This window comes from Acanthaster planci, linkage group LG10 (genome assembly GCF_054643075.1).
Source record: "Acanthaster planci isolate LZ-2023a linkage group LG10, COTS_SCS, whole genome shotgun sequence".
NCBI lineage: Eukaryota > Metazoa > Echinodermata > Asteroidea > Valvatida > Acanthasteridae > Acanthaster > Acanthaster planci.
Genome location: NC_141786.1, coordinates 3,115,486 through 3,127,804, shown reverse-complemented (window position 1 = coordinate 3,127,804; position 12,319 = coordinate 3,115,486). Strand labels below are relative to the sequence as shown.

At 41.4% G+C, this 12,319-nt stretch overlaps 1 protein-coding gene across 4 annotated transcripts in view; it reads left to right on the top strand.

Annotated features, from left to right (window-relative positions):
* LOC110984302 (ABC transporter G family member 20-like) overlaps positions 1–12,319 on the top strand; it is a 55,659-nt gene that overhangs the window by 34,907 nt on the left and 8,433 nt on the right. For all 4 annotated transcript variants that reach the window (XM_087142808.1, XM_022244332.2, XM_022244333.2 and 1 more), the window contains exons 7-16: positions 671–745; positions 1,704–1,778; positions 3,493–3,622; positions 4,760–4,856; positions 5,712–5,877; positions 6,889–6,992; positions 7,523–7,596; positions 8,556–8,605; positions 9,970–10,023; positions 11,420–11,490. In XM_087142808.1, coding sequence (XP_086998934.1) covers positions 671–745; positions 1,704–1,778; positions 3,493–3,622; positions 4,760–4,856; positions 5,712–5,877; positions 6,889–6,992; positions 7,523–7,596; positions 8,556–8,605; positions 9,970–10,023; positions 11,420–11,490 — 896 coding nt within the window. The remainder of the gene's footprint in view (positions 1–670; positions 746–1,703; positions 1,779–3,492; positions 3,623–4,759; positions 4,857–5,711; positions 5,878–6,888; positions 6,993–7,522; positions 7,597–8,555; positions 8,606–9,969; positions 10,024–11,419; positions 11,491–12,319) is intronic.

The following is a 12,319-nucleotide window of genomic DNA, read 5'->3' as shown; positions in this document are numbered from 1 at the left end:
TTCTAGTAAATCATCATTCCTTAAACGTTGCCGTATAAACCACCTGCAGTTCATTATAAACGGCAGAGATATTTCCCGCATGAGAATCAGTGTATAAACTGTGGCTTACATTCAAAAAATTGTAGTATATTAAAATTATATATTTATTACACACCCCCAAAAAAACCACCAACGAGCGGAACTCGGAAGCGAGTGGGGGGGGTCATTCGAACCCCCTGAACCTCCCAGCCTACGGGCCTGGTATGATATTGAGTAGAGCACTTGGTTTGGCTCCAACTCGAGCAGAAGCACCCCCTCATCAGTTGGAAAGAGCCACATTGGTCAGGAATGTTCACTTCGTTGATAGCCAAGCAACCGTGACGCGTGCCGTTAATAGTTATTGGTTAATCAGTGAAGTTCAGTTCCAACCAAGGGAGCCTCCGTTGCTAAGAAAGTAGCACCCTCGCTTGATCCATCTCAAGGCCTAAAGACTTACATGTACATGTCCTTATAAAACAAAATGTCTTGGTTCATTTACATGTGCACTTTCCTGTGGGGGCTTGATGAATTGTGTTCCCTCGTCACGACCATACATGTCGGAATGCCATCATTATGCTAAATTTTTTTTTTGGATCAACATTTTTCTCTACATTGTTTCTTCTTTTTCCTTTGGTTGGGGACACACTTACAGGTTGGTTTGATGAGGAACGGCAAACTGCTTTCTGAGTCTCCACCCCAAGACCTGATCGACTGCTATCAAATGCCGGTAAGAGTCTGTCTGGCTGGCTGTCTATTGGTTCATTCCTTGGTTACTTGGTTACTTGATGAATCAATTGTTGCATCGCTAATGTGAGACTTTTGAATTTGGCACCTTGCATTGTAGCTCATACATGTAAGTATATATACAGTTTGCTTTGTTTGTTGGATGCCCTGAAGTGATATGCCATGTTACATGTACATGTATGTTGTGTTGTTTCTGTCTTATCTCTTGCTAGTTTTTGTTTGCCACCTGGCTGTGCTCAGTCCATATCACAGTGATACAAATGTTGACCACTGACTGACATCTTTTTCCTTAACCGAAGGGATGCACAGTGGCTTATGCTCCTTGGGGGGGTTAAAAATCACATGTCCCACATTAGAGCGGTTCATAATGATTCTATTAAATATGGACCATGACCCTGTAAGAGCCAGATTCAACGAGACCATGTTACAGCCGCTGTGTTGTGAGGCATTCATTGAGCAATTCAGTGGGAAATGTTTCCACTTTTGGCTGACCTGTTTTAGAAAATGGGCATTTTGTGAGATCGGTTTGCCCAACTTTCATAAAAGATTGTTTGACATCGCTAGAAGGCTAATGTGAAAAAATGCATCATGTTGGTATCGAAGGAAATGTCGGGGAGGAAGAGGGCTTGCTCTTCAGGGTTGCCAAAGACAAATACCATGATTTACACGGCAAGAAACAAGACATTCAATAAAAACATAAGCTCTTCTTTAGGATATTAAACTGAGGCTGAGATTTCAGGTTTTCCATGGTGAAGGTAGCAGCTCAAGTTATTCATGTAGGTTTACGGTAGCCCCATTTGCAGTTTCTCTTTCGAGGGTACCGGTACGTGTGGTACTCAATGTTTTGGACAGTACAATCTGTCTGTTGTCAGGAGACTGCCGGGCAGGTAGATAGAGGCTGTTACGTCACCCGTGTCCTGCGTTTTTTTGCATTTGTCCAGACTCTTGAGGACGTGTTCCTGAAGCTGTGTGTGCAAGACAGCGAGAGGAGAGGGGACGATGAAGAACAGGCACAAGTAAGACACTGTACCCATAAGCCATGTCTGATCCGAGTGGCTGCGGTTTGGAGTATTACATGCATCAATGGGATCTGGCTGCACCCGCTTTGTCGGAGGCTTGCATGGGTGCATGTGTTATGTCAAGCCGCAGCCATAACTTTTGAACATGGTACATGTACCTGTATGAGTCGGTGTTTTAGTCGAGTCTGTGCACAACTCTCTTTACCAGTCCAGACATAAGACCAGGAACCAGGAGCTGCTTGACAGTTTAGAAGAGTTGCAGTTACGATAGTTACTACGGTTGAAAACTTTGCCAACTAAAAGCACTAGGCCTATTTCATCATGGTAATGCCTGGCCTGGTTGTGCTTAAACTTGCATGCACATAGAGGTTTCTACTGTTTGGTCACTGCGTTAAGCTCACGTTTCCCCCAAGGTAAGTGTGCCTGCTGCTTACAGTCTACATGAAATGCAAAGAGCCTCTTTTTATTAATAGCGTAAAATCGTGCACTCAGCAGCGCCGTCAAGTTGGGCCCAGTCATACAAGTACATGTACTACCATAGTACATGTAGCAGGGTGAACAATGACAAAGGAATCCGTCTGTCACAACGCTAGCAATTCACAATACAGTGTGTCACAGAGTGGTTGCCACTACAGGTCTTGTTTGTTCAAGTCTTATCATGGTTACGGCCAACAGAAATGGCCGCCTTGCCTTGATTAGGTTTTGAGCATACCAGAACGAACTATAAATTACCCGAGTAAGCTTGTGAGGTTTTTTTCGCAAGCTCTCGGACAAGCACTGAGCATACAGTGCTTATTAATATACGTTGGGTAAGAGCAAACCTGTTATATAGAACTATAAATTCAAGTTTCTCAGACGGCAAATGGAATTCGTGGACCATCTCCCACAATGCTCTGGGAAAAATGGCGTTTCTTTCTCTTCCTCCTGGTCTGGCACTGTATCCTGAATGGCCAGGATTACTTTGAATAGCTTATGACTCGACTTCTGATTGCTTGACTTTGAATGGACTTTTGGCAGACTTACCGCACAGGCACTTGTGATGGGCTCGACTACTGTACTGACGTTTTGAAATGCATCAGTTATGGACCCTCTGTATAACAAAATCACGGTGGTTTGAATTTAGGGTCCAATGTGTGACATTTTTCCCCCCTGTTACACCAGACCTGTATAATTTGATAGGAGATATGTCACTAAAATTGATTTCAAACTATTTTATTTTTATTTGTTTGGCAGGTAGTTTGCAGTGCCTATTCACTCTTCGAAATTACAGAATGGGCTCTTAATTGAAAATTATCAAACACAAGATGTAATGGACAGGAAAATATTAAACCCCATTGAATTGAATTGGGGTTCAATTTCTGTGGAAGTTCTGTGGAAGTACAGTTGAGCCATTGTCGTTGAATATGTTTGTATGATTATGAGTATAGAATAGTCATATGAGTACTACAGGTTCAAAATGACGAGCGTTTGTTGACCACTGGTCAATTTTCCCTGGTAAACTGTGCATGAAATAAATGGGTACCAGGCATAGTCGGCCAGTGGTTAACAAATTGCATTTGGTTGTCACTTGCCCAGATTTTTAGTAGAGTATATTTCCTGAGTAAGGAAGAATGTTGAAGAAAATATACTCAGTATGTACATGTACGTTGTTGTTATACATGCAAGCTTGAACCAAAAACATCAATTGTTGAATACATTATACCATTTGCAGTCAACCGCAGTTGTGGTCCACAGTATCAATGGAGCTGTTGAAAGGAATGTCTCAAGTAGCCAGGAGGACGTTGTTTTTTCCTCTGACTCGGCCATGCTCATCGACGAGAGCAGACATGTTTGCAAACCTGGTGCGTCCCAGTTGTCATTTCCCTTCCCAAGTCTCTTTGATTTGCAGTTTGGGTTTTGTAGCAAAAAAGAAATCCTTAATGAGCAGGTGTATGCTGACTGTCTCTCCGCGAGCATGCTGTCTTGTGTAAATTTTTTCTTTATGTTCTTTGATACTGGATTTTCGTTATTCGCAAACAGGAATTCCGTGCACTCTTGGCTGAGAGTGTGCATACACAGATATCATTCCTTAAGAACCATTCACTCAAGCAACAAAGATTTTTCTCACTCCATGTCCGGTTCTTACCAAATCAAATGGCCATCATGCCTTCCAATTCTCTGCTCCTGAACTTTGGAACAGCCTCCCGTACCTCATCCAAACCTGCCCCACCCTGGAACAATTTAAACATCTTGACTTGCATCTGTTTAATCTTTCCAGTGCATTTATGCTCTTTATAAGAACTGCTTATTTTGAATTTTACGCATGGACCCGAAGTATTCATTCTCAGTGAGCCAATTTGATATTTTCGCATTCAGTACATCCTCAATACTGAAGGTCCTTGGAGAACATTAGTATACACCTTAGAGTTTGGCTCTATCATGGCGAATAAATGCTGACTCACTTTTCTGAATGCATTCGGAACAGCAATTTCCTTCTGCTCTGAAGATTGGAGACTCGAGTCTCACTTTAGTCAGTTTCCTTCTGTTACTGAAGATTGGAGGCTCTAATTTCACTTCAGTCAATTTCCAGTTGTTACTGAGGATTGGAGGTTCAAATCTCAGTTCGTTAAATTTCTTTCCGCTGGTGTCAATTTCCTTCTGTTACCAAAGATTGGAGATTTGAGTCTCACTTTAGTCAATTTCAGTTGTTACTTAGGATTGGAGGTTCTAATCTCACTTCAGTCAATTCCAGTTGTTACTTAGGATTGGAGGTTCTAATCTCACTTCAGTCAATTTCAGTTGTTACTTAGGATTGGAGGCTCTAATCTCACTTCAAGTAATTCCAGTTGTTACTTAGGATTGGAGGTTCTAATCTCACTTCAGTCAATTTCAGTTGTTACTTAGGATTGGAGGTTCAAATCTCAGTTCTTTAAATTTCTTTTTGCTGTTGAACATCACAGGTTTAAATCTCACTTCAATTTTTTTCATTTTCCATTCAGGGCCTTCAAAGCTGCGCTGCTCAGATATTTTTCTTAGCCCCGCCCACTTGTGGGCTTTGATGGTCAAGAATATCATCCGCATCATGAGAAATCCCGGGTAAGGCCCGAGTTCAAAATTGATGCTATGTTTTTCCAGAAAACTCAATAAATTAGGTTTTTTATGACATCACATGACTCATATTTATGAGCTATGTACCCGTGATTCTGAAAGTAGTGTCCCAAGATGTCAAATAAGGTCAAATGTCACAGTGCTGACCTCATGATGTAATTCTTACATCTCGTAATGTGGAGGAAACAAAAAAGTGATCATGGAATGTTAATGGTGTCTAGCTCCCTCACAAGACTGGTGCTTCCTCTGAAACTGCTCAGAAGCTTGTAATATTTGCCCATGTACACATGAACGAACAGTTCTGTGTTTCACTTCAGGTCAATAGGGGACCATTTTCTTGAGATTCTTGAATGTTATTATGTAATGCAAACAATTTCTCTTCTGTCACATTTTCAGAAAATCCACGTACAGTGTACATGTACCACGTTTCATTAACCCTAACACTCCTCAGTCCTCCAACAGGTGAAGGATTGAGGAGGGTTAGGGTTAAGCTTTTGAATGACCAGTATACATGTATAAAAGAGTGTACCGTTGTGTTTAGGGTGTCTTCATTTGATTGTGTTGATGGTTTTCTTTTTCTGTATAATTTCATTTCAATATTATCTGTCTTTTAATAGTACTGTTTACCTAATGATTGCAATTTTTGATTGATATTGTAATTTCCCATGCAGCGTGGCCTTCAGGCCAATATTTTTGGATCAATAAACCATCTGTCTATCAATCTATGTACATGTACATGTATATATATATATTTAAAATGGTTAAAAAAGAAGACGTACATGTATTTCGTCCCCCTCTTATTTTCGACTATTACTCACGATCAAATTTGTTTATGTCCTGCAGGATTCTTTTCTTCACGGTCGTCATACCCATCCTCCAGACATCCCTCTTCTGCCTGGCCGTCGGCAATGACCCCAGGGACCTGTCGGTTGCCGTGGCAAACCTGGACCACCCACCAATTCTGAGCAAGCTCTATTTGCAGCAGATAGACAACTACACCGTGCATCAGGTGAACGGGGAGCTGACTGTAAAAGGCAACAACTTTTATACTGAATGATGAAACGTTGCTTTTATGGAACATGATTGGGTAGCTGGAGGATTATTTAATGTAAACTAATCCAGCTGCCACAGTTGAATCCCTGAAGTTGATCTTTCAAAGTTTAATACTTCAGAATCTTTCAAAATTTTAGTTTTTGTGTCATATTTTGTCACTGTTGCAGAACCACTTACACGTATACAGTGGAACACCGCTATAACGAACACGATGGAGTCCATGCTAAATGTTCAGTACGGTGGTTGTTCGGTATAGTGAATTTAACTGCCTAACATTTCGTTGCCATGTTGAATAGCGCCCTCTCTTGTCTAACTGAAGTGCACCCTCTTGTGATACTGTAAATAGCTGTTTTCGTGATGTTTTGCTGTTGCATTCACTTTTGATGTTTATAGAAATGTATCTGTTAATTATTTTTGTTTTTTTTTAAATCTTGAGTTACAAAATTGATATTTAGTTTATCCTAAAAGTCATGAAGGTTTCGCTCAGGATCGATCTCTGATGCATGCTGTGGCAAATCTCGGTTGATTTGAAACTGCATAGTGTTTGGTAGGTTCGTGTACAAAATATTGGGAGCCAAGGACGATGTTTGGTACAGCCGAATGTTCGGTATAGCGGTGTTTGGTATAGCGACGTTCTACTGTAACATATTTCCCGCTTTAATTTGTGTAAACCTGTAAAATGGGTGTGAGTTCTTGGATTTTTTCCGTATCTTTAAACCCAACTTTCTTGATGTTAGAGGCTTTAATCAAATTTTGCCACAATGTCGGTGTGAGATAGACAAAGTCATAGCCACCAGGAAGAGAACTCGTGCTTTGTTTTAAGAACAAATCTGGACAAGTCACCGTTGATTACTGTTGCCAGTTTATACAACCCCTATCTCAGATTTTTTATTTTGTGTAGATTTCCCTTCATCTCACCTTCTCTCCCCTGTGTACAATTCTGATTTCAACGTACCATTCACTTCAGATCCCGGTGGACACTCTGAGCTTAGGGAAGGCCGGAGTGAGGTCCGGGGAGTACTGGGGAGTGATCGAAATGGGGGCCAACTTCTCCGTAGATCTCCTAAAGAGGTACCTGTCATTGCTATGTTTTCCTTTGAGTTGCACTTGCTCTGTCTTGTTAGGTGGATGGTTAGGCATACGAGAGCAGTCTCATAGGAAGCCAGCAGTGTTCGCTCCATCATAAGTCCTTTTACAAGTTTTCCTCCAAACAAGTCTGGTCACAAGTCCTTTAACTAGACCAGTCATAAGTACCAGTATGGGAAGTGAGAAATGAATGCTTTTGTCACACTTCATGCAAACAGCTTATGACTTGGTTCAAGACTGAATGACTAACTTGGGGCTTGACTACAATACTGAAAGGCAGTAACCTTTGTGTATATGTACATGCACTATATGTGCAGGTATGTACATGTACCTAACATCTTGTGCAGTGTAACACTGTGGATTTGCTGAGCAGATATAGACCGAAAAAAAGTTCAGTAATTGAATCTGGACCCTCTCATGTCAAGAAGATAACTGTTTTACATCGTGACTGTAATTTGAGCGTTGACAGTACGTAAATGCCCCCCCCCTTTCTTGACTTCTACCAATGTTTATAGATTCCAGAATTACAGTTCAGCTGATAATGCCACCATCCAGGGCGGTTCGGTCCACGTGTATCTCGACATGACTAGTAAAGTTGACACTTTTTCTCTTTGCACTTGCCTCTTTTTTTTTTTTCTGTCATCCGTCAGTGACATCACCAATTCCAGCATCTCCGTTTAGCAGAGCCACATTGTCTCTATTTTATACATTTGTAATAATACTACAAGTATTTACCATAGCGCAAGTCCCTGCTTGATCATCGTGCTTTACAGCATAAAATGCAAAGAAAGCAAATTTATACTTGTTTGCGATATAAAAGTTGAGGGAAACTATTACAACAAAAAAAAAAGATCAGCTCAACAGGTGTGCTTTGAAAAGATGCTTAAATAATGCGGGGTTAGGAGCCAATCAGATGGTTGGTGGGAGATCGTTCCGCACTCGGGGGGAAGAGAAGAGAATGACCTCTCTGCAACCATCCTTTGACCCCGAGGCACCATGAGCCAAGTGTGTCCGTTGCTGCTTTGAAAAGATGCTTAAATAATGCGGGGTTAGGAGCCAATCAGATGGTTGGTGGGAGATCGTTCCGCACTCGGGGGGAAGAGAAGAGAATGACCTCTCTGCAACCATCCTTTGACCCCGAGGCTCCATGAGCCGAGTGTGTCCGTTGCGGAAGCATCAAGTTGCAAGCTTTGATTAAATTACAGACAGACAAGCCACTGTTGGTATCCAGCACCCAGATCTGACATAAGTTCAAAGTGTGTGCTGCTCAGAATAGTGGAGCATTTCTAAAATTGGCTTACAGAGCAAAGTGTGCCTTAAGCTATATGTGCAAACATTTTTCCGTTTTACATTGGCATATACATGTACGATACATATACTAGCTGGTTTGCCAAGGAGCCTTTTTTCTGTGTGTGTTTTTCTGTTTCTTTGAATGGATTTTTCTAGGGGTGTTTTGTTCTTGTCGTTTAGTTTTCTTGTTTTTTTCTGACACTGTCCAATCACCCTGTTGCTGATGTGCTAATCCACATGTAACATACTTCTCTCCAGATTCCCAAATAGCCATTTCACTGCAACAGAAGCTGCTGGAGGCATTTCAGGTAGTTGGCCTTTTATAAAAGGGTCGATCTATAAACGTGGGGTCCCAAAAAGTGACATTTTTTGTGTCCCTGTTACACCTGACCTGTGTAATTTGACGTGGAAATATCACTGAAATTGATTTCAAACCATTTCCACTTGTTCGGCAGGTTATTTGCATAAATTCATCACTCTTGGAAATTAGAAAATGTGTTCTAAACTTACAAAACATACCTCAGATGTGACAGAGACACATTAAAAATTGGACCCCTAATTTATAGAACAACCCAAAAGCTTTCCAATTTTTAGCCTTGCTGGTAAAGCCAAAGAGACATACCCTTTCCACGTTTTACATCTATGAGCACAAACGTGGCATACACAGTGTGGACCTCTGCACAAAAGAAGTCCACATAAAGTAGGGTCAGGTGACATTGTGTGGACATGCACAGGTCCACACAGAGCTTGGGCCGCTCTGAAAAGCAGCTTCAGGGGCATTTGGCAGCCAGGGTTATTATCCACAGCAAAATAAAAAACAGTCCAAGGAATCATCATCAGAAATTCAGCTCGAAGAGTTATCTCAGCAAGAGAAAAAAAAGGAGTATTTTCCACGAATTTTCTTATAACCATGTGAGAACAAAGTAATGTCCACACAATGTGTGTGAAACAAATGTGTGTGGGTGTGAACATGTATTGCTTTACCTCAGAGGACATGAAACAGAGAATGAAGGGTGTATTGCCTGCACTGTATTTCGAAGCTTCTTGGATCATCGCACGCACGTGTGTAGAACATTTGCACACTGTTCATACACGCCTGATGGCATTGAATATATGCAGTGGCAATTATTTGTACAAAAATGACGTCCTGTGAGAGAGATCTGTTGTCGTCGCTGATAAAATCCTATACTTAGTCAATGGGAGAATGTTGTAATATCGGAAGGATAGGAAAGCTGATGCCCACTCTTCAGTGGTATTGCAAATCATGACTGTTTGTGACTACAATCTAGATGGTGGGACATTTGTGTTTAATAATTGACAATTTTCCTGTTAAGGTTTTTTTCCATGTAATTTTGTTGTAGATATGAAGCTCAGTTGTGACAGAACTGTTAACAGGTGCTGTGAAGTTGAGCCGATATCTTGAGATGTACAAATATACGGTAGTTGAAATAATGAGCCAACATTTTATAGTTGAATGGTGCTCATCTTGCAAACTGCCTGCCTCCTGCCAAAATATGATCAACTTGAAAATGTTCCAAAAACCTTTTCTGGTATATGCTTTGTGAAAAAAGGAAAAGAATAGAGAGAGGCACAAGGCAGCGGTTAACTTCCATTTGACATCAAACATCAGGTTGTGATTGGTTTCTCCGTTTCCCAACATTGTTCTTGACAGAATTTCACTCAGAAGCTCCTGCCCAACCCACAGATCGCTGAAATACCAGTCGTGGTGAGAAACACCTTTCCCTCTGTCCACAGTTGTAATCTTGTCACTAAATGAGGACTTGAGCCAGACTTCAGTTGCTATTTTTGTGACTCGTTACTTGACCTGAAACTGTCATGTTTGAATTCGTAACTTGACATGGACTTGCTAAAAATGACTTATGACTTGATTTGGACTTGGCACATTATGACTTATTAACTACTCAATCGAACCCATTAAAGTTTTGAATTAGCCCTAGTAACTTACGCCTGTTGTTTTTAAAAAATTGCGTAAGATTTCATTTGGCTCACGACTTCTGTTTCAGTCTGAAGTTGGCTGTTGTTTGAAATCATACATCTCAGGACTTGACTTGTACTTGGCCAAAATACTTGTAACTTGCTTGTGTTTGGACCACATTGACTTGTAACTTGACTGGACCTGTGATGTAATGACTTGTGACTTGACTTGTGACTGGACCAAATGACTTGTGACTTGGATTTAGATTTGCTACCACCCGTCTGTCTAACTCAGTACATCTAGGCAAAAATGGACCAGTGCAAGTCCTCTTGCAATTTATTGTTTAATTTCAAATACAAGAAAAATAGCAACATGCAATCAAATGTATGCACGTCTGTGAAGTTCTTCAATGATTTCCCAAAACTAGAGAGGGTACTACCACTCAAAAGCAAGCAGTAACTTAACAGAGGAAAGGTAATGAAATACTTTCCTGTCTGCTGTAATTTCCAAACTCATTGTGTTATGGTCTCCTTGCCTATGGGCCTTGAGCGGGACCAAGAGAGGGCGCTATTTTCATAGCAACAAAGGCTCCTTTGGTCAGAACTGAACTTCGCTGATTCATGTCTGACCAGAAAATGCAAGTGTCACGGTCGCATCGCTGCCAACAAAATGAACACTCCCGACCAATGCGGCTCTTTTCAGCCGATGGGTGGGGGGGTGCTTCTGCTCTAGGCAGATAGACGAATCCAGTCATGTTTCACTGTGACCATTCCAGAGGCCATTGTTATGGCAGAGATACTGGACGGAATGACTGGTATGAAACTGTGGCTCTGCTCAACTGGTCATCACATTATTTACTGTGGTTGGTGCCACTTTAAAATGGGCCTCTGCAAAATGACCAGTGAAAGCGTTATGATCATGGGATGGAATTCATCTATAAAATGACACACTTGTAGGGTGCTTTGACAATAAGACCTCTTTGGTTTGACACCAGTGGCCGATATAGTTGGTTGACAGATTTCTCGTTCCATATTCATTTAATGCATGTTTACTGGGAGGAAGGTGCACCAGTCCCTCTAATGCCGTGCAACCTCAGACGTAACTCACAAGTTTTTCAGGTCAGATTTGACCAGGTTTGGAAATTGTGGCATGTTTTTATTATGTGCTGTTTCTCCTTTCTTTGCAGTTTGAGCCGCCCATCTATGGCAGCACAAGGACAAAATTTGTCGACTTTGCCGCCCCAGGCATAATACTGACGTAAGTTGTCTCAAAAATGTACATATTCCACGTTTGATTCAAAGCAGTCTCAAGGAAGAGCAGACTTCAATAGGACTCCCAGTGTGATTTTGTGGTGTACATGTACCTTCATGCACACTTTGGGCCTGTCTGATTTGCGCGGATCCAGATCGCGATCAGTAATCTGTCATTGGTTCACTGACACCAAAACTCGCCTTATGGATGAAGGGAACCAGCTTTGGGAACACTGATCGAGATCGGTAATCTGTCATTGGTTCACCAACACCAAAACTCGCCTTACGGATGGAGGGACCAGCTTTGGGATCACTGATCAAGATCAGTATTAATTTATCATTGGTTCACTAACACTAAAACTCACCTTATAGATGGAGGGAACCGGCTTTGAGATCACTGATCAAGGTCCAGATCCATGTGAAACAAACTGTGACCAGTGACAGACTTTGGTTGGCTTTTGGATAGCTCACAGACATGGCAAAAGTCCACTGGAATTTTCAAAGATTTGATACTTTTGTCGCCAGCACTGCCAACTGACAGACAGGATGCATTGATTGCATTCTTCATGTGCAAAACCAACCGTGCTGCCTCATCTTATTTTTCACAGTCCGTACCTGAGCACTGCATCTGTTCATTCAGTGCATTGTCGCTTTTATGAAATGAAACTTTTCTGAATTTCCTACGTTAAATGATTTCACTGTTCAATTTCTCTCTCAAGTGTTAAGGTTGAGTAAATTTGCATACAATCCCAACAATCATTTTTCTCCAAAAGGTACACCTGCTACACACATTTTGTCAGTTTGACCCTACTCTGCAAAGATGCATTCTCAACACA